General features: G+C 37.0%; 3 protein-coding genes across 12 annotated transcripts; all 3 read left to right on the top strand.

The window, feature by feature from the left end:
• Positions 1 to 526: 526 nt before the first annotated feature.
• Positions 527 to 15933, top strand: Pfk (ATP-dependent 6-phosphofructokinase). 7 transcript variants are annotated; one of them, XM_089072079.1, is made up of 17 exons: positions 527 to 3021; positions 7538 to 7658; positions 7788 to 7939; positions 8014 to 8203; positions 8275 to 8485; positions 9588 to 9696; positions 10246 to 10434; positions 10614 to 10804; positions 10891 to 10963; positions 11154 to 11180; positions 11285 to 11305; positions 11535 to 11636; positions 11740 to 11946; positions 12033 to 12185; positions 12258 to 12582; positions 12682 to 12904; positions 12984 to 15933. In XM_089072079.1, the coding sequence occupies exons 2-17, from the start codon at positions 7565 to 7567 to the stop codon at positions 13126 to 13128; spliced, it is 2412 nt and encodes an 803-aa protein (XP_088928205.1). In that variant the 5' UTR covers positions 527 to 3021; positions 7538 to 7564; the 3' UTR covers positions 13129 to 15933. The 7 variants fall into 7 exon arrangements, with proteins under 7 accessions (XP_088928205.1, XP_088928208.1, XP_011635235.2 ...); XM_089072082.1 differs by lacking the exon at positions 527 to 3021 and adding an exon at positions 4800 to 5002; XM_089072081.1 differs by lacking the exon at positions 527 to 3021 and adding an exon at positions 5024 to 5229.
• A 528-nt stretch (positions 15934 to 16461) lies between these two features.
• On the top strand, positions 16462 to 20394 carry TRAM (translocating chain-associated membrane protein 1). 3 transcript variants are annotated; one of them, XM_011636925.3, is made up of 7 exons: positions 16462 to 16773; positions 17476 to 17652; positions 17838 to 17953; positions 18110 to 18322; positions 18410 to 18519; positions 18603 to 18890; positions 19005 to 20394. In XM_011636925.3, the coding sequence occupies exons 1-7, from the start codon at positions 16642 to 16644 to the stop codon at positions 19103 to 19105; spliced, it is 1137 nt and encodes a 378-aa protein (XP_011635227.2). In that variant the 5' UTR covers positions 16462 to 16641; the 3' UTR covers positions 19106 to 20394. The 3 variants fall into 3 exon arrangements, with proteins under 3 accessions (XP_011635227.2, XP_011635228.2, XP_011635229.2); XM_011636926.3 differs by having other exon boundaries at positions 16466 to 16773; positions 19008 to 20394; XM_011636927.3 differs by having other exon boundaries at positions 16639 to 16777.
• Positions 20395 to 20584: 190 nt separating this feature from the next.
• Positions 20585 to 27446, top strand: LOC105425919 (uncharacterized). 2 transcript variants are annotated; one of them, XM_011636928.3, is made up of 4 exons: positions 20585 to 20988; positions 21538 to 22389; positions 22542 to 22673; positions 22807 to 27446. In XM_011636928.3, the coding sequence occupies exons 1-4, from the start codon at positions 20643 to 20645 to the stop codon at positions 24108 to 24110; spliced, it is 2634 nt and encodes an 877-aa protein (XP_011635230.2). In that variant the 5' UTR covers positions 20585 to 20642; the 3' UTR covers positions 24111 to 27446. The 2 variants fall into 2 exon arrangements, with proteins under 2 accessions (XP_011635230.2, XP_088928723.1); XM_089072597.1 differs by lacking the exon at positions 20585 to 20988 and adding an exon at positions 21041 to 21221.
• Positions 27447 to 27937: the final 491 nt, after the last annotated feature.

Raw genomic sequence — 27937 nt, 5'->3', positions numbered from 1 at the left:
GTCATCGATATCATCACATCATCATCATCATCATCATCAGCATCATATCATCATTATTCAACAGCTTCTTAACACAATTTCTTCGATCCATCATCCGGGTCTCCTTCTTTTTCTTAATCGATCATTTCGAATTACATGTGCTTTGAGAGCAATCCGTATGTAGGGCAAATACGTTGGCGATCGCGAGGAAAGCAGCGACGGCGTGCCTCTCATTCTGTAACGACGAGTTCGGTCACGCGAAATTACAAGGCTTATCCTTTCATATCCTCATCCCGTTCTTCTTCATGCGAAAAGCCATATCCATCCATCAATCCATCTATCGGTTTATCCGCTCACGTGAAACTTTTTCTCCATCTTTTCTTCCCCTTTCTCCCTCCTATTCTACCCTTCTTCCCCGTCCCAAATTACGTTGTTCTATTTGTATTTATCATCAGCCCATCGTAATTGTAAATTATAATTATTATAAACGTTTACACGAAATAATAAATTCTGATAAAATGTCTGAGAAAAAAAAAACCATAACCCACGGTTTGTGTCTTGCTTTGCGACGATATTACGACGATTTGCCAACGTGCCGGCGGAGGCATTTGCGCTCGATGATGTTCCACGATGTCGGGACAAAAGCCAAGCTTACATAACATGCGGACTTCGTCGCGAGTCGTTCTAAAGGATTCCTGCAATCGCTTATCAACAAGATGTCTCATTGGATCGGAATGACTATCTCCTTGAATTCGGAATCCACGATTCGCGACACTTTGAAGCGGTGACTCAGCATTTCACGCTTACTAGGAGATCATAATCCGCGAATAATCAAATAATCCGAGTAAACGCTGGAAAGACATAACGTCTCGTGAATATCATTTTATAACATGATTACACATCGAAACTTGTATATTGGAGGTCAGCGTTATCACGCTCGCTACGTGCATTTCCTAGAAGCGTATGCGTATATTTAATCTTGCATCACAAAGTCTTACAAATTTATGTCGATTCCACAAAATTATTTTACACAATCAATATTCTGCCGCTTTTTTTTTTATTAGTCATGATTTATCAATCGACAAACAGGATTTTTTTCGCGGCAGCTCGGGCGATGACAGAAATTGCAGTTGTAACGCTAGCCGCGAACAAAAAGCGAGAAAGAGAGAAGGAGAAAGTAGAATCTGACGAGAGAATATCTGCGTAAAGATACGATGTATCTCATTCGGCACAGTCGAAGTCTAGCAATATCGAGAGATGAAGAACACGCAGGAGAGCTACGGAGATTTTTTCATGTACTTAAAACGCGCAAACGAATATTTATTATTATGATTGTTGTTACGAGTATCATTGTGCTAGATGTATATTCCCTACCCTTTCACAATCCCCCTTCGCTCTATTCTATTCTGCCCTCCTCTGCCCGCTCTCCCCTTTTTTCTTGTCGATGGTGTATCTACATATGTACTTGTATACACAATTTATGCAGTATGTATACATATATACAGACATATATTATATATATTATACACACACACACACACACACTTAAAAGGAGATATAGGGAGACATAAAAATATGACGCGAGATACATACATGTATATGTACGCGTGCCTTTTCCGACAAGAAAGGCCTACCTACGATTAATCATGCTAAATTTTTTGCACAATTTATACGTGTAGCCGATACGAAGTACGAGATACGGTTTTTGCTAATGAGAGAGTAGCGAATCAACCACTTAACGCGAGTGACAGGGCGCGAAGTGTCTCGCGCGCGCGCGCGCGCGCGCGGTGGCGAAGAGGAAATAACTTGCGGATAAAGAGGAGGGGAAAAAAAAAAACAGAAAAAGAAAAAAATTCCAAATCGCGCGCGGCCGCTCCACGCAGTCGCTTTGTCGCGAGACTAGATAGACGTATAGATCCAGACGAATCTCAACCCGGTGGGTCGACGATCCCAGAATTCGGCACTGAAGACTGAAAAATCTCGGAGCGAGAGGCACCCCCTCTCTCGTCGCGTCCAGGACGGGGTTGAGAGTCTCCACGTTAGATGTAGAATACCATTTTCGTGCGGTAGACGAGCCTCTCCCGCGGTAGACATTCCTAGGGACACACCGGGGCGGCAAAACCCGAAGGGGTTGCTACTTCAATCTCCGAATGATTTCGACTTCGATCAAATCCGAAACTAAGGATCTTTTTTTCTTTCTTCTCTTACTCGCGCAATTACAGAAACGTCCTTAGCTTTATATTCATTTTTACCAATGTAAATCAATTTAACTTTTTATCTGTTTTTAATTCTAAGAATTAGAAAAAGATAATAAATTAAACACGATTCAAATTGGTCTATCATAAGAATCGATCAACGAGGAAGAGAAAATTTGATACAATTTTCATTTGCACGGATATATGAAAACTTACACACATCTTTAATAAAGCTATTTGTACTCAATGACTCTTAACAGACATGTTCACATTTGTACAAGTTCATTCATAGGAATTTTTTTTTTACATCAGATTGCGCTGTGTCGTGCATTTTGATGGATTGCGTCAGATTTCACGTTTGACGCAATATTGCATCAATTCGCCTTTAGTTCTCATCGAGCAAGCGCAAAGAGAGAGAGACTAATCCTTTTCCGTATCGAGTTAAATTTCTCGATCGCTCGACTGTTCCGTACGATCTGTCGATGAGGAGATCTTTTTTCTCGTAATCTTTCGATCGAGGACGCAGCCCTCGATTTTGTCGCCGCGCGAAATCATGCTAGAACGAAGATTTTTCCTCGGTTTTGCTCTTCTACGATTGTAGCCTGTTTTTAGCTGTCGTTCCCCGAAACCTCATCCCCTCACCCGCTCCCCCGCCCCTCCTTCATATAGATCAATGCCGTTTAAATCGAATATAATACACGTTAAATGGATTAACAAAGAAGCAAGACGACGCTGATATTTGGCGGGGTGGTGTTTGTAAATAAAGCTGTAAAAGCGACGAAATCGGCGCAATCATTTCACCCACAATCAATCGCCGCATCGTCAAACGCGAGGACAATTTACCTCCGTAAGTTTCCGATTATTTGTGATGCACTGAAGCATGCAAACTTCGAAATTGTTCGAACGCAAACGACGAAAAATAAGTGTCTTACATATCCGATGCTAATGTTTGCTGCATTTTTACAAAATGAAATCAAGTATTTTATCGTTCGCAATGCTCGTAATTAAATGTTTTTAGATACAGCAAGATTTAGATCAAATCGATTTAGATCAAATCGATTTAGATCAAATCTTTTACCACCGGAAGTGCCAAGTTTTTGTTCATTTCTATTTTTATTTTTTAAATTGATATGATTTTTTTAACTTTTCATCTTTTATTTTTTTATTACTTTTTTTATATTTATAAAATGCGAATATATATGCAGAAAATATTAAAATCTCATTTTTGATACCAGAAATATTAATTTAAATAAATGAAAATGATCAGGAATGATTGCTTGGTATTTCTAGCATTAAAAATAGCATTTTTTTTTTAAATTAAAAAACAATCATATAGAGAAAATTATATGTGTCCTCGACATTTCATATTTTTTTTTTTTTTCCAAATTATTTGATATTTCAAAGATGCACAGAGTATAATAGAATAGAAATTGGAGTATCAAAGTTAAATTTGACAAATCAATGGCTTTCTCATAATGATTTGTAATCAAAATGTAACATGCAAATTGGAACATGCAATATTTGCAGCGTCTCGATTGCGAGTAATCTCGCAGATTCTGAGGAAGACAAACATTGTTGCGCTTTTGTAAATAACGCAGGTCTTTGTACCTGCTATAGACTTTGCTCCGTAAAATCACACATGAGAGACTCGCTTCTCATCGCATCGTTGCATCACGTCGTTCGCAGTCGATCGTTACGGTTCGTCCTGGAAGGAACGCGTGTATTTAAGCTCCACCGTACGTTCCTCTCGTCACGTAGAAGCCGAATTCTTCGAAGAGAAACTTCGACGATCGAAGTGGCGTCCTACGCGAATAATCGATAAAATTATAAATTTATTCGCGAGAGTTATATTATTTTTAATAATGACAGTGAAAATGCGATTGTTTTTAAGATTTGCATGAATGGACATATTTTAATTGTTCTTTCGAATCGAATCGTTCCAATTTTCCAGTTTTCGATGTTACTTCGCTCTAATTTGCGAAAATGGATTGTTATCAGCATCATCAGGTAGGTTTGTTATCTCTCTCTTTAATAAATAACAGAATGAAAAAGATACTAATGTATATAGTAGAGACAGATTTATTTTATCATGTGAAGTCATTTGCTTTTCTTACCTTTTATTCCGTTTTAATCAATTTTCATAATATTCAGCGGTTAAATTTATCGTTTGCATCTTATTTTGATATCACTATTATAATAAATACAATTACAACAAACAAACATTTTAAACAAAATATACCAATATTAAAATAGAAATATAACTAGCAATAAATATCGATTCTTCTCCCATTATTTTCGCGAAATTTTTATATAATTCGAAACTCTTCAATTATAAGTTCTTTCGAATGATTCAAAAATCGTAATTATTCCCACAATAATTTCTTATCAAAAACCTAAAAAATAAGACCTAAAAAATAAAATTCTCCTTTTTTATTTTGGTAAATTGGAGTTTTTATCTTGATAATTTTATCTTAGAAGCAAACCTATTTTCTAATCAGAAGGATCCAAGAAAATTCAAACAAAAAAAAAAAAAAAGAACCTATTGTTTCGAAAATGTTCGCGTGGGTAAAGTCGCCTCGCTTCGCGGCTTACTTCAGATCGTTTTATATTTCGAATCTTCCACCTCGCGTGCGATTCGCTCGCGATTATTCGAACGCGGCGATTGGTCTGAACGACGGCGGCAGCGGTGGCGGTGGGGGTGGCGCGCAAGCCAGCCCAAAGGTCACCTTCAGTCGGCCGGACGTGGCCGTGGCGGTAGATGTGTGTTGGAGGGACGTCGGCAACGGAGGAACGTCGTCGTCGTCGTCGTCGTCAGTCGCGTTTCTCTGGTGAGTCGAACCGTCGAGGAAACGCGAGCATTAATCGTCGATTTTCGAACGTGCGGTGCACCGACGCTCGTCGCCGTCGTCGTCCTCGTCCTCGTTCTCGTCGTCGCGACGCCTGACACCTGCACGCGACTGTCAATTGATCGGCCAAAACGCGGTCTCGTCGACTCGCTTCGAAACTGCTTCGAGTCACGTCCGAGTGTGATTTCTTTTCCATCAAGCCGTCAAAAGTTTGCGAATGACATTTATTTGCTAGCTGATCTCTTTTTAGGTGGCCGAAGACGCTTTTAGGTTAACCTCTCGTTAGGCAGGCAAGTAGGCAGACACGATTACTCGCTGCGGAAAAACGATGGCTTTCACATGACGCTCACGGATGCTATTCTTATTAGTTAATACAGGCGAAAAACAATTTGACAAACAACAGCATAAAGGAAATACAGAATTGTCGTGCGTATCGTAGTTAAGCGTCCAGTGATCTATCCTTGATACTCTAATAAGAAGGTTAATGAAAATCTAATTTTCATCGCAGCATCTGTTTATATCCGTCGCAAGCCTGTGTGTATCTCGCGATGACACAATTGCATCGTCCACGCGATATGCACGGCTTATCAGTCGTCGCGTGTTGTAGAGTGGAAACTTGTAAACGAAAGATCGGAGTGAGAGAGATTTGTTCCAAATTCCACGATCCTACATTTTTTCCACGGGAGATTGTGAGCTTTATTTTATCTATCTTTTCTCTCTCTCTCTCTCTCTCTCTCTCTCTCTCTCTCTCTCTCTCTCTCTCTCTCTGTTGTTGAACGCATAAATTGGATCGTCTCGTCACGCGACACGACAGAAAAAGCTCTCCGGCTGGCGATAACTTCGCGCATTGTTGATGCTCTTCTTCGCATTTTGAAACGTAGCCAGATTCGTTCGTCGCACGTTTCATTTATTTAATTTTAAAATACGCTACCGCCAGTGTCGCAACAACGATGAGATTTACGATAGAGCTTTGATTTGGATTTTTTCGTGTAGGGCATCACGCCGAGATATATTTTGTACGCTTCTTATCTTTAATATCCGAGCGTATTGTGATTCATTTCAGCCTTTTTTCTGCATTGCTACTAATTGAAATGTCAACACTTGTTTCTATTCCTATCACTGTATAATAGTTTTAATATCTTTACGTTTTGCCTCTTTCTCTAATAATCAGAAAAAGATAGAGATAAAGTGAAATTAAACTTGATCTACATTGGTAAAAATAAATATTATTCATTTTAAAAGATTTATTTCGAAAAACAGACTAATTTAAAATTTAAAATTTGCTGAAAAGAAACATGTGTATCTCATAAAATTTTAACGTTTTTAATATAATCATAGGCAGGAATATTTTTTTGCCATTTTTATATCTCAATATTGCAGCTCATTATTTACGAAAAAAAAAAACCGAGCAGGACTTCAGCTAACAGTTTATTTATAACATTTAATCTGCACATCTATAACTCTATTATCTCAGGTAATTAGATAACTTTGCGTGATTTTTGCTAGATATGCTAAGGCTAAATCTTTTACAAACTCGTATATATATTTCAAATGCCTATGCAGTATGATTCATCTGATTTTTAGCAAATCCGAGTGAATGACCATGAATATGTAATCTAAAACATGTATATCTAAAACAAGGTAAAAAATAGATTGAAATTAAAATGAATTTACATTGGTAGAAATGAACATAAGAAAGATACATGCACGGTGTATTATTTTGTTTCTTTTTGTTATGAAATGAACTTGGAGAACAGTCACGATATATATGTATCTCGAATTGATCAAGGCAAGGTTAAAATCTTGGACTAATGTAAAAATTCTAACACAGCTAAAGATGTCTAAGGATCACAGAGCGACTCGATGTCGTTGCTCGAAAGCCAATTATTCGAATAATTACGAAGAAAGCAATAGCGATCGGAACGATGCTCCGGATATACGTGAAAACACTTCAGAATTACAAGATGTCAATTCAAAAAAAAGTTGGATTGATTCCTGTAAAACTGGATCTCTGAGATACACAGCGTCCAGAGATCCCTCAGAAAAGTCTATCGCCGCTGACGTATTGAAGAAAGTCAACATTGACAGAATGAGCAGGATCAGTATGCAAAATTTAAAGCTGTCTCGATTATTTCCGCAGGCAAGCTCGCGCTCGTCAATAAAGCACAATTCTGTCTCTTTTCACTTTTCTCACGTAGCAAATTTATGCAAATAATAAATTGGAAAATTATCTTTGAGTAGATGTTCTGTCGCACCTTTGAATCAATTGAACAGCTACCAACTGGCTCTTCGTTTGAGATAAAATTTGACACGTTTGAGGAAGAATATGCCAGGAGTCTGCGTTTCCCACGGTTTACAGACAGAAAGTTATGACACTGCTTTTTCATTGTAAATCGATATTTCTGTGTTGTACAACAATGTCGGCGGAAAAATTATTAGCACATTGTCGTCGTGTCTGACGTGAGATAAGAGAAACTTAAAGAGAATTCTTATCAGTCTTGTATTTTTGTATTACAGAGTTACAAGGAATACTGCGATACAGTCATGGCTGAAGACACGCCAGCTCAGAAATTTATAAGACCTGGGAGCCACAAAGGCAAAGGCATCGCCGTGTTCACCAGTGGAGGCGATTCTCAGGGTATCTCGAAATTAAATTAATATTATAAATTAAAAATTTTTTTATAAATTATTTATTATAAATTATAAATGTCATATTACTACATATTTTGAAGTAGACGTTATTAATTTTCGATATTTCATCCTTCAGGAATGAATGCCGCTGTACGAGCAGTTGTAAGGATGGGCATCTATCTTGGGTGCAGAGTATATTTTATCCGGGAAGGCTATCAAGGCATGGTGGACGGCGAGAAAAATATCGAGGAAGCTACATGGTCGTCCGTGTCTTGCATCATTCATAGGGTATGCGTTATAAAATTGAAAAGGTTACGTCATCACTTCGTTCATGCATCATTAACGACCGTATTCTTCCTCAGGGTGGTACGGTAATTGGCTCTGCCCGGTGCTCAGAATTCAGGGAGCGTCCCGGTCGTCGAAAAGCTGCTAAGAATCTGGTTAACCTGGGGATAACCAATCTAGTGGTAATTGGCGGGGACGGTTCTCTTACGGGGGCCAATCTCTTCAAAGAAGAGTGGCCCACGCTTCTGAAGGAGCTTGTCGAGTCTGGTAAAAAGAGAATTTTTATCCCGATAATTCATCACGCATGCAGGAATAACTAATGCGTTATTTTCTATTAGGTGACATAACTGCCGAGCAGAGCGAGAAATACAAGCAGTTGCACATTGTCGGTCTAGTAGGTTCCATTGATAACGATTTCTGCGGTACGGATATGACGATCGGTACCGATTCCGCGTTGCATCGTATCATTGAGAGTATTGATGCTATAGTTAGCACGGCGTATTCGCATCAGAGAACGTTCATAATGGAAGTTATGGGTCGTCATTGTGGGTAAGTGTTGTGGATTATCGAGGAGATAATCTCAACGTTTATATCGGTAGACGGTTTCGCGTCTTGTCTTTAATTTCTGAATGTAGAAAAGTAAATAAGACACAAAATTAGGACACAGGATTATCTCGTTATCGCGACGAACCGATGTTGACTCTTGAAAGTGTGTCATAGATAAATGGGCGACTTTCGGTTAGGTATCTGGCTATCGTGGGCGCTTTAGCTGCGGAGGCAGACTATGTTTTCTTCCCGGAATGTCCGCCTCCCGTCGACTGGCCTGAAAAATTATGTAAAAAATTGGAGCAGGCACGTCTGATAGATTTTCCCAAAACTTTATAGACTGCATCGCTAATTTTTTTTACTAACCTTTAATTAAGCGTGAGGAATGAGTTTTATGTATCTGCCAGTTTTTTTTTTAGTTGCTAAATGTGTTTTCAATTAATATTTGATCGTTTACGACATCCTGAATGTATATTCCTCTAAATAACGACGTAAAGAGGAATGCGAACGAAAAATGTACTTATATTTTATCATTGCGCATTAATTAACATTAAAGCTAGATATATAAATTTAGCGTTATGGTATTGGAGATAATTAGATGACAGAGCCTTTCAGATACCTGACATTAATGTCAAGTTTGTCTACGGATGCCAGTTATTGCTTTATTCCTGAATCCCCGACAAGTGGTGACTGGATCGACGAGCTATGTCAAGTTATGCGACAGGCACGTTTCTCAACCAGTCGTTACTTTTAAATTATTATTTAACGTTCATTCAGAATAAGCCATTCAATTTAAAGATATGAAAAAATGCGAACATTTATTTTTGTACTTTTCAATGCGGCAAAACTTTCTTAAAATTGATTATATTTTAAATGTGAAAAATTTTGTCACTTTTTAACATTCGTCCCGTTAATATATTGAAAATCTACATATTAATTTCTATTTACATTTTTCGATCGAGAACAACCTTACAAGTTCATAATCATACGTGATCATGATGTACACCATTATTTTATATAATATTTTTAATATAATATTTTTACAATATTTTTGAATCTTGCATCGAAGTAGAATTTTAGTTAGGTTTACAATATACCATTACAGTTATCTGGCTCTGGTGGCAGCTATATGTTGTGAGGCTGATTATGTTTTCATCCCAGAATGGCCACCCGAGCAAGATTGGCCCAACAAGCTGTGCAAAAAATTGTTGCAGGTTCGATAATAATTTTTTTTTTTGAATTTTTTAAGAAAAGTATATTTATTTTTTCTGATTTATTCAACCTGCAAGATGAATAGCACATCGCTTCTTGTCATTCATACTTGATTCTTTTATTACCGCAAGTTGTTACAATAATTTTAATTGCTTACTTTGATTTGGTTATTTTGAATGATAAAATATTTGCAATATGCTTTGAAAAATACTTATCTTTTTTCTCAATGGAGAAAGTGATATTATTTAATAAAATCAAAATGTGCATGCTGTACTAAATTTATAACATTATATTTGTGTGTATGCAACATATTTTCAAATACATTTGCATAAAAAAATATGCAAAATGCTATTAATATAAATCAAACTGCTTATTTTTAGGATTGTATATAATATTTTCTTTTCATTAATCATTAATCTATCCAATTACTCAATGCATCGGTATCATGCTATTGTCTCTATTTCTTTATTCTATCACATCCCGCTTTTAGATATTTAAACAAAATTTAAACTTTGATGTGCAATTTCATTATTATACAACTCTTCTTTCAGGAAAGACTTACTGGTCAGCGGCTTAATATTATAATCGTAGCCGAAGGGGCAGTTGACAGAAATGGCGATCCGATCACTGCTGACAAAGTGCACAAAGTAGTTGTAGAAAAATTACAGCAAGATACAAGAGTTACCGTTTTGGGTCATGTACAAAGAGGTGGCAATCCTTCTGCCTTTGATAGAGTCCTGGTAAGATTTTGTAATTTATAATTTTTAATATTTTTTAATGTTGAAATGAAATATAATAAGCATATATATTTTTTATTTATTTTTTTATGGTCTCTTTCAATAAACTTGCTTTACTCCTAGATATAATATTATAAAACATGATACATGTCACACTCTTGAGTGATAAATGTATACTATAGGGTTGCCGAATGGGAGCTGAAGCGGTGATGGCTTTAATGGAGGCGACACCTGATACGGAAGCCTGTGTCGTTACGTTGGACGGTAACCAAGCTGTGAGATTACCACTTATGGAATGTGTTCGTCGTACAAAAGCTGTAGCGCAAGCAATGGCCGATAAAAACTGGAATCTTGCTGTTCAGCTTCGAGGAAAGTGAGTGAATCGATAAGCGCGTCGTTATATACCAATATGCGAAGTATCAAGTACATTAATAAATGTGTACTATTTATTTCCTTTAGGGGCTTCGAACGCAACTTAGATACTTACAAAATGCTGACTCGTTTGAAAGCGCCGGATTTGGATGATAACAGGGTACGATCTGTTTTTCGTAATAGCTAAGTTTATTCCGACCCAAAAGCTCTGCTTTATATTTTACGCGTTGATTTACCATTAGTCTTGTCGAAGTAGATGAAAATAATATCGAGTGAATATTTTGGGTCTCTAATATATAAAATAATAATGATACGTGAATTATTACATATGTTATTTAATACTGCTTCAGGAAGTTAGTGGCCGCGCATTATCGAAGGTAAATCTGTTAAAAGCTTATAAGCATATATTCTTTTCAAATTTTATACGTAATATCAATACGAACACAATCTCCCTAACGACAGCACCTTTTTCCTCCCATAGCAATACACTTTATGCGGACAAGTGAGTTAACCCTTTTGGAGTAGAGAATGTGTGCCTTGTATTAGAAATACATATCATTTACTTCACGTACTTCACGATCATCCCGCAGGCGGACGGAACGAAAGCATTGTGCGCTATTTAATGTGCAACGTCATACATAGAAAAAAAAAAAACGATCTTTCAGCTTCCCGTGCACGTTGCATGACGCACCGTGTCGGCTTTCGTCTCGTAATCTACGGTTTTATTACAGGATCATTACACGTTGGCGGTCATGCATATAGGATCGCCGTCTTGCGGTATGAATGCGGCGGTTCGTTCCTTCGTGAGGAATTGTATCTACCGAGGTGACAAGGTATAATATATATCAAGATATTCTGGATGTTCCGCATATTTCTTTATTGAGAAATACGCGGAATGACCTCTATTGATTTTATTCGGGTATTGATTTTATATAGGTATACGGTGTTTACGACGGAGTACTGGGCCTCATTGCTGGTAAATTGAAATTGATGGATTGGCCGTCCGTCACTGGCTGGGTCGCGGAGGGTGGCGCAAAACTAGGAACGAAGCGCGCACCGCCCCAGGAGGATCAGTTATCCCAAATCGCTCAAAAACTCAAGGAATTTGGAATACAGGCATTGCTTATCATAGGTGGATTTGAGGTAACGAATCCGTTGAACTTTGCGTATCGAATCTATTTGTATCGAGAAGTTTAGAGAATGTTAAAAGCACATATTTTTGTTCTTAGGGTTATCAAACCGGCCTCACATTTTTCAAAGCGAGGGATAAATACGAGGAATTCAGAATTCCTATCGCTATGATCCCTGCGACTATTAGCAATAATGTACCAGGCACTGAATTTTCCTTGGGCTGTGATACAGCTCTAAATGAAATTACTGAGGTGAGTTTTGAGATATTTATAGGTTTAAACTTGAGAATTAGAGATTTAATAGCTTATCGTTTTATCTGTCAGATATGCGATCGCATTCGACAATCGGCGCAAGGTACTAAACGTCGAGTATTCATCATTGAGACGATGGGTGGTTTTTGCGGATATTTGGCGACAGTCGCTGGTCTAGCTGGCGGTGCTGACGCGGCGTATATATATGAAGAGAAATTTAACATTAAGGATCTGAATCATGATGTTATCGCGATGGCTGCAAAGATGTCGGAAGGCGTCGAGAGAGGTCTCATTATCAGAAACGAGAATGCTAATGAAAATTACAACACGGAGTTTATGTTCAGACTTTTCAGTGAGGAAGGAAAAGGATTATTCAGTTGTAGAAGGAACATACTTGGTACGCATATTTTTCGCGTTTTCAAACATCTAATTATATTTGATCTTTAATTAATTAATTAAGAATTTTTATTATTACTAAATATTTTTTCTGTTTTAGGTCACATGCAGCAAGGTGGCTCGCCGACGCCTTTCGACCGTAACTTGGGAACAAAAATGGGCGCTAAGGCAGTGGAATGGTTTAGCGATCAACTGAGAAAATGCACTAGCCCCGATGGCAAGACGCTCACTATGGCAGCAGACAGTGCAGTAATGCTTGGTATTGTCAGACGCCAATACAGATATACACCATTCATGGAACTTATCGACGTTACTGATTTTGAGTAGGCATCCCATTGCACTTTAAACGACCTTTTATTAATTTTATCAACATGTGTGATGTAACACGATAAAAATTCCTAGACATCGCATTCCGACGTACCAATGGTGGATGAAACTGCGTCCGTTGCTGAAAGTATTAGCGAAGCACGAGTCAACATACGAAGAGGAAGGCCTGTATATAACCGTCGAAGAGATGGATGAACAAAAGGATCCGCCCCTTGTATAAACCGTGAGATTAATCATTTAAACAGCGCCGCGGATAACGTAAAACGGGTGTCATTAATCGTCTGTAAAAATAGGCGCCGATGATCAAGATCACAGTATTGTATAAATTTATATCATGATAATTTTATTGTTGCTCGACGAGAAACGAATCTTACACATGTTTATTGCATTGTGTGTATTTGAAAAAATTTAACTTTACATTTGTTATTATTTATTTAATCATGCAAATTTTGAATGTTTATAATTTGGACAAATAGGTGTGTTGAGAATATATGGGAAGGGAAAACGTTCTTCCATATTTTTTTTTTTTTTTAAATATCTTGTTTTGTACTTTGAACGTTTTCCAGCTCAGGTAAGAAATGGGTACAAATGTAGTACCTGAAGCACAAAGATATAAAATAATATCTTTACATATATCTACATCGGTGCAGCTTGCTGTTAAAGGCGATATCCTCCGTTGACAACGAGACACGGAACACGGTATTGTTACAGTATCTTATAGTGTTAAAATCGCATTGATGTATAGTATTAAAGATACATTTTAGGATTGATACATATGAAATTTAATGTAGTAAGATATACCAAGTTCAAGCGCTGAAAAAATAATAGGACAAAGAATCATTTTTATGCAGAAACACGTGACTAAATTGGAGCCTAGCAACATGCAAAACTTATATTTGATATGCTACTCGAACCTAATACACACAATTTTGGCATATACGTTTAATTATCATGGATTCAGTAACGAGACAGTTAACGAAACGTTTATTAGCGTCATTAGCAAATAGTGATATTATTTGTGCATTTTTGATATTTTGCACGTAACAGATGCTTTGTAAGCTAGACTAACAGCTTCTGTCTTTTATTTCGATACTCTTCGTTTACCTAATTCTTTAATATAACCGGTGGAACGCTTAGTCAATATAATTTCCAGTTGTAGCACGGATCGAGGAGTAAATCAGATTGAGAGAAATTATTAACAAGAGTTTCACAGGTTAAACATTCTGAACTGTATTTGTGGTCTACTAAGGCATAGGATTAAAACTTAATGCGGTATTTTACGTCGATGAAAGTGTTTATTCTTCGGTTTAGCGTTACTCGAAGCTATAAAAAGCTATTGGAGAATATACCTGTCTACCTCAAAACATAATTTTGCAACAGTGAACGTACGACTCGCAGGAAAAGAATTGACCTGAGTCGCGCGTTAGTTGCACGTAACATAAAAAAAAAATTTTGCTAAAATTTAAGGCTTGTGACCACAAAAGTATTTAGATTTAATTCTTTTTCTCTCTCCCTCTCTCTATCTGCCTGTCTAGTTCTCTCTCTATCTCTCTCTCTTTCTCTACTCGTGTATTTAACTTTTGAGAAAGTCATGCAAGTATTAATCTCATAATTGTTTTCGACATATAAGATAGCGTTCGTCGTGTTTTTATGAGATTTAAAAACCAGATGATTATATTCTGGTATTATTGAAAATTACGTCTTGTGCAAACTCTTATTCGTGTTCGTGTGAGTTTATTTAAGCGTCAAAATAAAATTACGGATTTGTGGTTTTAACAGAAGTAAAATCGAAAGGTTTGTGTGTGAGATAACATATGTTACAATTTTTTTCAATGTAGTTAACACATTTAAGAATCGCGGTGCGCTTAACGATTTTCATTCGGACGCTGATTAGCATTCGCGATGTTACGTTTAGGATTGGCTTATTAGATAGCGATTAATGCATGATGCAAAAATGAAAATGGTAAAATTTCAAAAGTACAATGATGAGTGTATACATTACGGTTTACTCGAGCTAGAGTAGTAATGTAAGAAAAAAATATATATATAAATTATTCGTTTAAAATCATTTATTTAAAATCGTTCCGAAGTGTATGATGTCTACTAGTATAGAGTATGACGGATAGAGTAGCTCTTGTTGAAAAGCAACAGAATAATATCGCTAATGACACTTTTTTAAACGACCACATGAATGAAACTCGGTTCATTTAATATTATACCAAAAAATTAAACCGTTGAACGAAACTAAAATGCGACGATATGAGAGATACAAAAGCTCTCATCAATTATCTGTCCATAACATCGTAATCTGTAATTATAATCTACATTGATATGTTTTTTATGTTTTGTATATTTTGATGAGCTTTTATTCTGGGATAAATAGATATATTATTAATTATAATCAAGAATATTAACTGTATATATATATACATATATATATATATATATATATATATATATATATAATTTTTTAAATTTTATTTTAACTTCAGAATCACGATAAAATTGTGTTGATGTTTAATATCATTTAATATTTGAATAGCCATTTAATGCAGAGGTTGATTAAAATATACATATAATTACCGAGCGCTGTATATCACACACTACACTGTTATATATACGCAAAAATGTACAAATAGTACTTGGATAATTTCGAATTGTTAGCTGCCCGCCATTAGCGCAATAAGAATATAAGAAATGAGATATATTATTTTTAACATTTTCAGAGATATAATTTTTGACTCATTGTTGATCAATGAATTTACATCCTACAGCATGTATAGTAGAATTACTATATATAGTTAGAATTACTATATTTATTTTTCTTCGGATTTTGAATTATTGACGACACTGCATACTTGATTAATGCAGTATAGATAAGATTGTATTCGTCAACAATTTGTAACGTCATGCAAATTAATTGTTGCGACGAAACGTTTAAACTTAGGAAAAACTGCTATATATTATGCACGATGTTGTATCTATGTCGTGAAATAAACTATATCTTCTAAATGTGTTACCCAAACATATCACCTAAATATATTCTTTCTGAAATATAAAATACTATTATCTTAAGTATTATGCTCCAGAGTTACGTTTTCTATGTTTAGGAAACTTTTTTTTCTTTCGTTATTTATTCATCAGACTTCGATATAGATTCAAATATTGACTTAATGCCTTTTTACAAAACAGAATATAACATAAATTTTAGAAATAAAAAGAAATCGTCTAAAATCCTGTCTACTTATACTTCTTTCTCTCCCTTTCTCTATATTTTATATTTATTCCTCTCATCGTGTCCGACCTTTTAATTTCAATCCAGAAATGCGCTGGGTACGTCGCGTTACAAGTCAAGCGAGTGTCCAAATCGAGGTATCCTCTAAATCGCTAATTATCTCACATTTTCTACCACCCCCCACCCCCCCCCGCATTCTTCGCCATCGTCTCGCTCGCGCGTTTCTCAACGAGCGCGAATTTTTCCGATCCAGCTGTGAATGGAAGAGGGTGTTTTTCGAAGACGCGAGTGCGGAGCAACCGCTTTGACCCGCACGGTGCCAACGGGTTAAAAGATCAAGCGCCACATTGCTCGGCGTTGGCCGCCGCGTGGTGGTGTCTGGTGTGACGTAGCGACGTGCCAGACACGCATGACGTCTCTGCGCGGTGGAAACGCCGTGGCCCGTCCGTCCGTCGTGCCGCGTCCGCCGCGCAGTGAACACACGCCTCCGGTGTCAAGATGGTCACGGTGAAGGGACGCAAGAGCTCGAGCAAGAATCCGCCGATATTCAGCCATGAGTTCGTCATACAGAACCACGCGGACATCATCTCCTGCGTGGCTATGGTCTTCGTGATCGGCTTGATGGTGCAGGTCGGTGCGTCCACACCATAATATGGCCAGTTTCGCCATCCGGCGTTTCGTCCCGACGTTAGGATTTTGCTCACGTACGAGGAGGGAACGAGAGCGGGAGGGTTGCGTTCGCGAAGGGTTTCTCCTCCCCGAGAGGTTTCTCGTTACTGATTTATAGATAGTCGCGTTGTCTGGAAATTCAGGAACGTTCGAGAAATAGAATGACCATATGTTACAGGTTGTTGACAGATTTTGACACACATGTGCCTCTTGATTTGTCACGTCCATGAATATGTATTTTATACTACTAAGCTCCTGTTATGGGCATGAATATACTGACAGATGTTTTATATGTGTTAGTTATTTAACATAAATTTACAATGTTTGTGTAATTGCTATTTTTATTAAGTCTATGATATATGATATATAATTATTTTTTTATGTTAATGATATATAAATGATAAAACTTAAGCAGCAACTAAAATGACAGATAATAATCAAGAGTTTTAAAATGATAATTTGATTTTGCTAAATCGTATGTGAATTAACAAAAAAATGACCATATATCATCACAAGAAAAGAAAAAAATACAAAAAGAAAAAAGTATTGAAATATTCAGGTTTATTATATCCCAATATTTAGCCATATTTTTATAGTTGTATATTACTTGTTTATTTCTTAATAATTTAACATAGTTTCTAATAAGATTATTCTCTTTATTAGGTCACTTCGCCATGGGCCTATATGTTCATTGCTATTCACTACAATGTAACCAACACTACGGAGGATCCAACAGCAGTGATAAAATATACTACAGGATGGAAGGATGCATGTGCAGTTTTCTTTTACTTCTTGATCACTATTATAATGCATGCTGTGCTACAGGAATATATATTTGATGTGAGTATATCTATTGATTATGAAAATATAATGAAAGGAATAAGAAACAAGAAATTAAAATATAGAGTTAAATTTCAATATGTGAATAATTCTTTGTATTTAATTCTTTATTCTTTATTCCTTATTGTATGGACCTTAAAAATGTATATTTAAGCTTTCACTGATAAATTTGCTTTTATCCGCAGAAAATTTCCAAGCGGCTTCATCTCAGCAAAGTGAAACTTTCTAAATTTAATGAGTCCAGCCAATTGATAGTGTTTTATTTATCATCTGTAATATGGGCCATTGATATTATAATTAGGTAACACTAGTCTTAGAACAGGGATATACAGTCTTAGAAAGGCGATATTTATCTTTATAATTCTCAAGCTTTTAGATTTTATATTTACTGAAAGAAATAATAAATAGGGAAAACAAATATTGACGGTGTAAATAAGTACATTTCTTTTTCTCTCAGGGAGAACATACTTCTGAATATATGGACATTATGGGAAGATTATCCGGCGCCAATGACTGCCTCCCTAAAACTATTTTTTATTGGTCAACTTGCTTATTGGTTACATTGTTACCCCGAGCTTTATTTTCAACGAGTTAAGAAAGAAGATATTTTGCAACGCGTCCTTCATGCAACCATTGGTTTAATCTTCACATTAGCAGCTTATTTATTCAAGTAATATAATAATAATAATAATATATAGATATTTATATTATATATATTTTTGTTCTTTCGTTAATTTGTAATATTTTTCCTTTACAGCTTCCAACAATTCGCTGTAATCCTGTTAACTCTCCATTATCTGGGAGATGCCTTGCTACATTCAGCCAGATTGGTTCATTTCATTAGTCAAAAAGAAAAGAGAACGAAATGTAAGTTATCTTGATAATTAAACTACTATCGCATTTGCGTACCGTAACTCTGAATTAATATATTTATTTAATGTTTGCTACAGTATCATTCCTGGTTGCCAATTCGGTTTATGCATTCGCGCGTGTCGCGACCCTCGCATTCACGTTTGTAGTGTTCCTATATGGTTTGAGGAACCAGGAGTACAAGTTCGACTATGCTACCGGCAACTTTAATATTCCTACTGTGCAGTTCTTGGCTGTAACTATTATCTCGCTCTTCCAAGGCTACCTCCTATATTTCTTCATCGCGAAGCAGATTAAGCGCGCGCGCGAGAACGCCACACCCGTTGTCGTAAAGACAAAACCGAAACAGAAGTTGAGAAAGCGAGATGGTGAGGACGGTTTTGTTCATTATTATATATTTTGTTATCATTTATTTTATCTTTTCTTTTATTATGATAAGATTTATTTGATCGAAATATATGCATATTTTTTATATTCGTCAGCAGGCAAGAAATCCGCCCTATCAGAAGATGATGATCTTCCGGAGGTAGACCAAGCGACAAAGAAAAATCTAAGAAATCGTCCCTCAGCTAAAGCAAAATAGACACTCAATAAATTGAAGAAATCACCTTCTCAAGGCTGATTGAATTTTCAATTTTATTTGCCTGCATATTACGAACACGTTGGAATGTTCGGTTAAGGTGTACAAAAGCGTTTTTTCTTAATATAAAAACCAAGCTTCCATACTATAACATTATAGACTCGAGGTACAGAACGTCGAAGTGTTTGGCTCAATGCTCAATGCAATGATTTTGTATTCGATAGATGAATAGAGATGAAAGACACGGATTTTAAAAAAGAGATAGGCGCGCGATATTTGCTATCCTATTTTTAATCACAGATAAGTTTTCTTATTTTTCACCGTTTTCTCGCTTTCATATAAATTGTATAGATGCCTGCACAAATGTGGCATTCGTACAGGATGACAGAATGTTAATGTGCACTTTGATACGTTGTCCTTTTATGCGCGTTGCGTATATTTTTCTAAATACGCAAACGCGTGTTATTTATAATGATCGAGATAAGAAAAATTTATACGATTTTTATCCCTGTTATCTAAAATCGTTTATGTAATTTCTCTGCGCACCGCTTTCTTTCACTGAACTTTTAGAACTAAGCAATTAAGAAGGCTCATCCAAGTTTCTCATTCTCACTTCCAATCTCTTGCTGATTGAGATGGAGAAAGAAATTGAGGAAACTTGCCAGTCAGACGATAAACTTGGATCGGTTTTGCTTGTTACTTTGTGGATTATCCTTGGAATAGAATATTCACAGGATAGAGACAAACTTATATATATTATTTTAGTATTAAGTTACAAGGGAAAAAAAAATACATAGATATAATGCACGAAATAATACTCTGGACATTAATGTGTTGCGAAACTCATACCATGCAGAAATATACATATCCTTTTACAATATTGTTACACTAAGTGTTAACTTAAGTATAAGTTTTATGATTTTTTAATACATATATATATATATATCAAGAAAAAAAAAACGGTTTCATTATTACACTGTGTCGTGAATGATTATATTTGATTAAAATTACTATTCCAAGGAAAAGAAAATTGCAGAAAGAGGAAAAAGGAACAGGCAAATGTTTACGAGCATTTCTTATAAATATTTCCACTGTTGTTTCTGCAAATTATGCTTTCGAACTTCCATTTTTAATTGTTAGATGTGCAATATGAATTTAATAGCCTAATCAACTTTACGACTTGTTTCTTTTTCAAAAAAATGAGGCGTAATGATTATACGAAAACCTACTTGGCTATCTTGTTAAATAATACTTTTGTTAATTAAATAAAATTTATATTGTATCTTATGAAAGTATCTAATATTTTATAGTATAAATGTCTTCATAAAATGTGATAAAAAACTTAACAAAAAACATTTCGAGCAAATTTCTGAAACTTATCGATGATGGGTAAAAAGGAGCGATGTCCCATCGACCCGGGGATCCCCGGTGACCATTGCGAGACATCCTCGACAGCGGGCGTTGGCGTAGTCGAGGCGCAAGGCGCAGTGCGAGCCAGCGGTTGGCCGTCGTATAGCCGTGATCGTGGAGATATGGAAAAATGTATTTGAAACGTACGTCGAAGTTGCTGGATCTCTCGGTGTCGCGGACCGCCGCGGACGTGCATCTGCGCGACCTGACGTGCCCGGTGTGCCGCGGCATCCTGATCGAGCCAGTGACGCTGCCGTGCACACATAACCTCTGCCTGCGCTGCCTGCGGGGTACGTTCGAGCACAATAGCCTGAGCTGTCCGCTCTGCCGAATCCGGGTCGGTTCCTGGCTGCGCAACGCCACCAAATCGGAGACCCTGGTGAACCACGGCCTCTGGGAGCTGATCAGGTCCAAGTTTCCGAAAGAGGTCGAGAATAAGTACAATGGCGAGGAGGGGGACCTCGGCTTGGACGCTGGTGAGTGACGCACATGCATACATCTATATGTATACGTACATGTGGATACACACATGCGATGCACATATGTGAGCGTGTGCGCGCGCGCGTACAAACACATTTGTGCGAGCAATAAACAAATGTGACATAACCTAAGCGATCGTGTTTACTTGTCAGAGGGCTAGTAGTGAGGGGACTTGTATGTTACATGACCTGAAGGATAGGTTGAAGGCACCTAATCCTCGCCATTGGGTGTGGGTTTTATTTTTTAACTTTGAAAAAAATAATTTCCTCCTTAGATAATATCTTATTGATTTCTAATAGACAGATGCTACTGTGGATTATGTAACTTTGGTACTGCTGGCATTGTCATTTCTTTACTTTGTAGCATTGTCATGTCCTTTTTTTCTTTAAGGCGATTTTCTGTTTAAGAAACATTAATTATGTTTGTTTTTTTAAACTTTACGGTTTATTGATGACTAAAATGATTGTAATTAAATTATATGTGTGTTAAACTTCATTGTTTTTTTTTTTTTTTTTGCAAAATATGAACAAATACCTTTTATTTAGATTATGCAGCGAATAGAATACTCAGCGCAGCTGGAGAGATACACAGGGAATACGAGGCTCAACTTCAAATGGCCGAGGAAGAAATGCGTCGCCAGCGACAAGCTGAACAAATGGCCAGCGAGGTTCTAATTCAGAAGATTCAGGCTGAAGAGCAGCAGATGTTGTTAGCACAATTGGCAAAGGATCAACTATTAGCCAAGACTCTGGCAAAACAGCAGGCCATGGCGAGACAAAAGGAGGTTGCAAAGTGTTACAATGAATGCTTAGGCCCATCAATATCTAGTTATCCTTTCAACGATTCCAAGTTCAACTATGCGAATGTACTTGTAAATACTCCTGAAACGTCACAAAACGAACCTGCACGCTTGGAAGGCAGGCATGTGGGTCTTCCTGAATCTGTCAGGGACAACTCAAAACCGAGACAGATGAATATGGCATTGTTGTCAAAGATAGAAATGTATTCTGGCGAGATGAATGCGTCTGGCATGCATAAAAATTCGGCTGTGCATTGTTGTCAAAAGCAAATGCCCATTTACAACGCTGTAACGAAAGCGTTGAAACATCAAGTATCCAAGTTTATTCAACCATGCACTTCAAGTTATTCCACGGATCCTGGATGTTCTACGTCCAGAGCTTACGCGACGGAGACAAAAGAAGAATTGCGAATACCGAGCGACGTAGTGAACAGTAAGAAGAAGAGTCTAGGAGTGGAGGTGTGCATGACGCTAGCCGATGATGACGAAAGGATAGGAAGCGCCGAGAGTTCTGGCAGTCATGACAGTATAAATCAAGAAATTCATCATTTTAAGCCGATCAAGACAGTGCCGAGAACGAAGTTGAAAATTTCTTCAGGTATACATATATATATATGTATAGTAGAAAAAGAGAGAAAGAGAAGAGAAATAAGGGAAGAAAGAAAGAAAGAAAGAAAGGGGGAACTTGATGTTATAATTATTTGTACAAAAAAATTTAATAAAAGCTGATCTACGTTTTTATATTTGCAGATGGAAAACAAATAGATCCAAAATTGATTAGGGTGATCCCTATTTTAAAGAAAATATCGAACGCGGTGCCAAAACCTCCGTCGCCGACGCACATGAAACGTATTATTGGATGTTCTTGGAGCGCGTTCAGAGGTAAATTATGAATATTTGTATATAAATATTATTAGTAGTCTAAATCTATAATCTATATCTACCGATTAGATGATTAAAATCATATAAAGATGTGAACACATTTCTCTTATTTAATTATAAGATATCGTTATAGGTAAAATAAGACAGGACGCAAAGGAAAAGCATGCTGCGCAGAATCTGAGGGATATGGGACCACCGATTGATCAACCAAAACCATCTACGTCACTCGTTCAACCTCAAACAATTTCGAGTAAGCCGACGACAAAGGTTCAGAATGACGCTATTCGTCGATTGGATTTTATACCCGAATCATCGTTCGATAGTAACAAGAATTATACGAAGAATGAGAGTAAGATAATCAATGGCACTAAAGTGAGCAAAAAGTTATCGTTGGACGATGAAGTGGACACGAGGAAGACACGCAAATCCTGGAGGACAAATCCACGGAACGGTATGATAGTGAAATCTAAACGGCACAGAAATCTGCGGAACAACAGGAAGGAGACCAGATCTGTGAACGTGACAGACGAAGAAGATGATGACCCGATAGATTCCAACTTGTCATTCGATAAAACAAGTCCACAAACTGATGAACGGAACGGCTATGATGACGTAGCCGTCGAAAACATAGCGGAGCGGATTAAAAGGAGAAAAGAAAACGCGGAGAAGAAGACAGGAATGGAATCCAATACGTCTAAAAGAAGCAGAGCAGCAACGAAGAGAAAAGCGTTACCTGAGAGAACAGACAAGGGTCCCGTAGTGGACCAGGCTTCATTCTCGATGTCTCAAGAGAATACGAAAGTTGACAAAGATCCGACGAAGAAAACGAAGCGGCGGAAAACAAGCAGAGGTTTTCAGAATAATAATTCAGACGAATTGGAAAAGAACGAGCTGTCGACAGATCCTGCGTCTGGTCTGAGGAAGTCTGCGCGAAATTTGATGAAAACGTCTTCCACGACAGGCGAATCGGATGATGCGCGTAACAGGAACAACAACAAGTTTAATTATGATTCGCCGCCAGAATCTTGCGATGAGACGGAGGAATGCGTTCCGGAAAATAAGCGCAACGCCGTCGAGTTCTCGGACGAGGAGGTGATCGAGGAGCAACAACGGATCGAGCGATTGCTGCTGCAGGAGCGGGAGGACTTCGAGTTGGCGCGTCGTCTGCAGGCACAGTTCGACGAAATGGAACGAATCGCCGGTCGTACCAGACGTTTGAGGAAGGCTACTGAAAGTGGAAGGAACATCGATGTAAACTCGCGCGAAATCAATACAGTCAGGACAGTTCGTAGCACGGGCGGTGCTCGCAGAACCACGAAACGAAAGCCGGTTGTCAACCGAGTTGTGAATATCGCGACTAAACAAAAGCGCGGCAGGCCTCCAAAACGCATAAAAATCACGGTTGACGCACGTGAAGATGAAACGCGCACGCGATAATCGTACACGGTGCGTGAGAACCAACCACTCCACGATTGGATGTTCCTATGAGCCATACGTTTGACACACGGAAGAATGTTCGATTGAAACCACGGGCTTTTGTATAGTGTCTTGTGTATTTTTTAATGAGAGATCATTTGCGTCGAATATGTACCTGGATACATTGTGGGAGTATAGACTGGAAGCACAGTTTGGATTGTTAAGATTATTGTAACGTCGTTTTCGGTGTCCACGCGATGGAACGTCTACGTGTCGTTTTTGTTCCTAACACATCAATCGTGTGCGTTTTAAAAATAGCGATGACAAACGCGAATTTGTGCTCACGTACAACGTGCCCTGGAACGTCCGGCCTAAATTTTAACAAATCTTGACCGGCGGATTTTTCAGCGAGCGAATTTTTTAAGATTAAGGTTGGAGTCTCTCGGGACACTTCGTATCTATATTTTTATTAGTCTTCAAATGAATAAAAAGAAAAAAAGAAATATTGCATTATAATCAAAACGAAGAATGACAATATCTAAACGAGACATTGTTACATTTGGCTGGGAGCGAAAAGAATCGAGTGCACATTCGTGAATACGACGAGGAATGTGCAAGATTGAGACTGTAGTTTTATACAGTGATTACATTTATTTTTTAAGAGAGCTTGTCCATTTAAGTAGATTTAAGTCGCTACTTATTACAGCAGTCTCATAACAACAATAGGTGTACGCAAATTAATTAGCTTCTCTGTTGAAAGTTTAATTACAGTTGATTTTTAAGTTCCTTCGTTTTCGGCGGAGTGCTAAATCATCCAGTAACGATCGCCGCGCGACGCTTCGTTCGTTACATAGATGATTTCTGATAGTAACTTTCTACAGAGAGAGCTGCTTTATCATATATATCTATATTTCTAATGCCGTTCTCGTGAGAATCAGTCAAAATCGAGTAAGGTTTAATCGAGCCTGCGTTTCCTTCGCTGTATGGAAATTGACAGAAAGGGAATTGTTTAAAACTCAATTCTTTTCGACTGATGGTCATGAGGACAATTCTAATGTAAAGTTTGTTACGTGACATTTATATTAGTACACCGACACGCCATCGGGAAAAACAAATCACAATGAATCATTGTGTATAGCATTAAAAGAGAAATTATATGTTTGATAAGATTCGCTTGATATCGCAATCGTCTACTGTCAGCTTCGACGGCCTTGATTATTATACTGCAATCGAATTAATTGTTACGAGTTAAGCGTTGTATTAAGAGATTTATATATTTTGCGCGATTGTGCGACGGACCTGGTCTCGGGCGCAGAGCTAGTTATCGAGTAGCATAGTTCGCGAGCTACAGTTCCTTCACAGCTCACAATTCCGTTTTTCATAGGAATTCTCGAATTCTCTCTCGCCCGCGCATGCTGATTATGTATTCGCATCATATTTCTTTTCCTTTTCTTTTTTTTTTCTCGTCTCGAACGTCAGAAGAAATTCGCGTCCACGCCTTTCGCGCTCCTCTTACTTGTGATACTGTCGCAGTATTTTACATCTAAAATTCGTCCTTAGTCTTTAACGGTTTACTGCCGATAATATTTTACGAGAACGTAAATGCTATTACAATTGAGCTTGGATTCGTATTTGTAATAGCGTGCGAATGGATATCTATTATTTGACGGACTCTGAAATTAACGTAATTTTTTCGAAATTTATCGTTTGGAGATACATTGATTTTATTTTTAAAACTTTTCGCAAAAGTAATTTCGCAGAAAAATTCACTATTTCGCGACTTGGATCGGGCGAACCGAGTTTCTTTTTACATCGTCTATCGCAAGTGATGGAATAATCTTCATTCTAATATATCCCAAATCAAATCGAGATCACTCTCTCGGTTGCCACGCAGCCATAGTCCTTTATCCGCGACAGAAGAGAGAGAGAAAGAGAGAGATTTTTGCCGAATGTTATTTAGATATAAGACGTTCTCTTTAATGTCCGTATTATTAAGTAGAGGATATTCTTATAACATAGAGGAACAAGCGCGAGGACGATGAAGACGGGGAGACATTCGGATATTTCGAAGACGAAATGATTTTAATGAGCTGCAGTTATTCTTCTTTTTCTGGAACAGCCGAAGAATGAAAGAGCTGGTCTTTTATTCCGAGCTATTCTACGACAAATCCGGAATTTGCGAATTCAAAGAGGCTTCCGAAAGTTTCCTCGTTAGTGCGGGATAAGCGGGAGTAACAGAGAGAACGCACGGAACGATTGTGGTGAGAGAAAGGGAGAGGATGTTTTTATCACTCCCACCCGCTACCTTTCCATATATTTTTTTCTATTTTTATTCCATAATTTTATTTAAACGTAACCATCTCTCTGGAGTACCGATCGTGAGGATTCGAGAATGTATATACATGTATGTATATCGTAATGTATATATATATGTGTGACATTGTATTGTTTAACATTGTTGTTCGAACATGTTAAACAATACAGTGTTATTTATACACATATACATATATTGCATAGATATTCATCCGATATTGCGATGAATATCACCATATGTTCTTAATAAGTCAAAAGAATAAGATACCTGTCCGTAAGCAGGGGATGATCCAGGTTCGATTTCTGGCTGAGGTGATATTTTTCATCAAAAATAACAATACGAATTTTCACGATTGGTTCGTGGTCGGACCCCGCTGTGATGCACACCCTCTCTTCTTACTTGTAACGTATTTGCCATTAAAAAAAAGAAGTAATGCATGAAATATTTGTTTGTTATCCTCTGCTTGCCGCAGAAATAGTCTTTCAACTATCTTTTATCTCTTTATGTGAATTTTAAATATGTATAAATATACGGGTGTACCGTGAATATGTTTAATAAGTAATGTGTGTAATAAGTAATCGCGAGGAGATGAAATAAGATTGATTGATATCGTTAGAGAATCGCACGATTATATTATAAACTAATAATAATAATAATAATAATAATAATAATAATATATAGTGTAAAAAAGCGCATGGAATTTAGGGAATAAATCATAGAGAATGTATAGAGAAAATATTTAGTTATAGAACAGACAGGATAATGTCAAATATTATGTATTGATTACGAATATAAAAAGTAGAGCACCGAAAGAGAAAGAAAGAGAGATTAAAGTAAACGTAATCTAATAACTCCGAATGAACGGACGGAAACACTCATTATGGACTTTTAGGGAGAGTCATTTTTATATTATGTCATATGGTTTCGCGCAATAAAAGATGTAGCAAGAGCAACGGAAGCCTGCGAAAGATCGGAGGAGCCGTTCTTCTCTTGATACGTTTTATATGTGAAAAACGAATAAATGACTGTAACTATTCTACAAATATCCAATTTCTTTATAGCTGAAAAAAAGAATCCTCTACCTCCGTAAAAACACAGATATTATTATCAAGATTTATTATAAAGAAGTATTCCATGGTGATAATCTTTCTAAATTTTTTTAAACTTTTTCCCCCGAATAGAAAAAAGAATTTAAGTATAGTTGAGAGAACGATATAAGATAACATTTTCTTTTCGAAAATTAAAAATGATTACAGAGAGAGGGGAAAGATTTCTATAATTTCATTATGACGAGGAAATAAGAGAAAGTTGTTCATCGTTAATCTTGTTATCTTTGCAAAAATTAAAAATGTACGGTGATTCTGCGATATTACATCTATTATATCTTTCTTATAATTTAATTATCATTTGCATTTTTGGATTCAATATCTGACCCAATTTTTAGATACTTTAACAAAACATTTGTTCGGCCTATCTATTTAACATAGATAATTATCTTACATTTATAGTTTTTTTTACTTAATATAAAATATAA

Source organism: Pogonomyrmex barbatus, unplaced genomic scaffold (assembly GCF_055798465.1).
Source record: "Pogonomyrmex barbatus isolate J1 unplaced genomic scaffold, ASM5579846v1 scaffold13, whole genome shotgun sequence".
In the NCBI taxonomy this organism is placed as follows: Eukaryota; Metazoa; Arthropoda; class Insecta; order Hymenoptera; family Formicidae; genus Pogonomyrmex; species Pogonomyrmex barbatus.
This window is presented reverse-complemented; position numbering and strand designations above follow the sequence as displayed.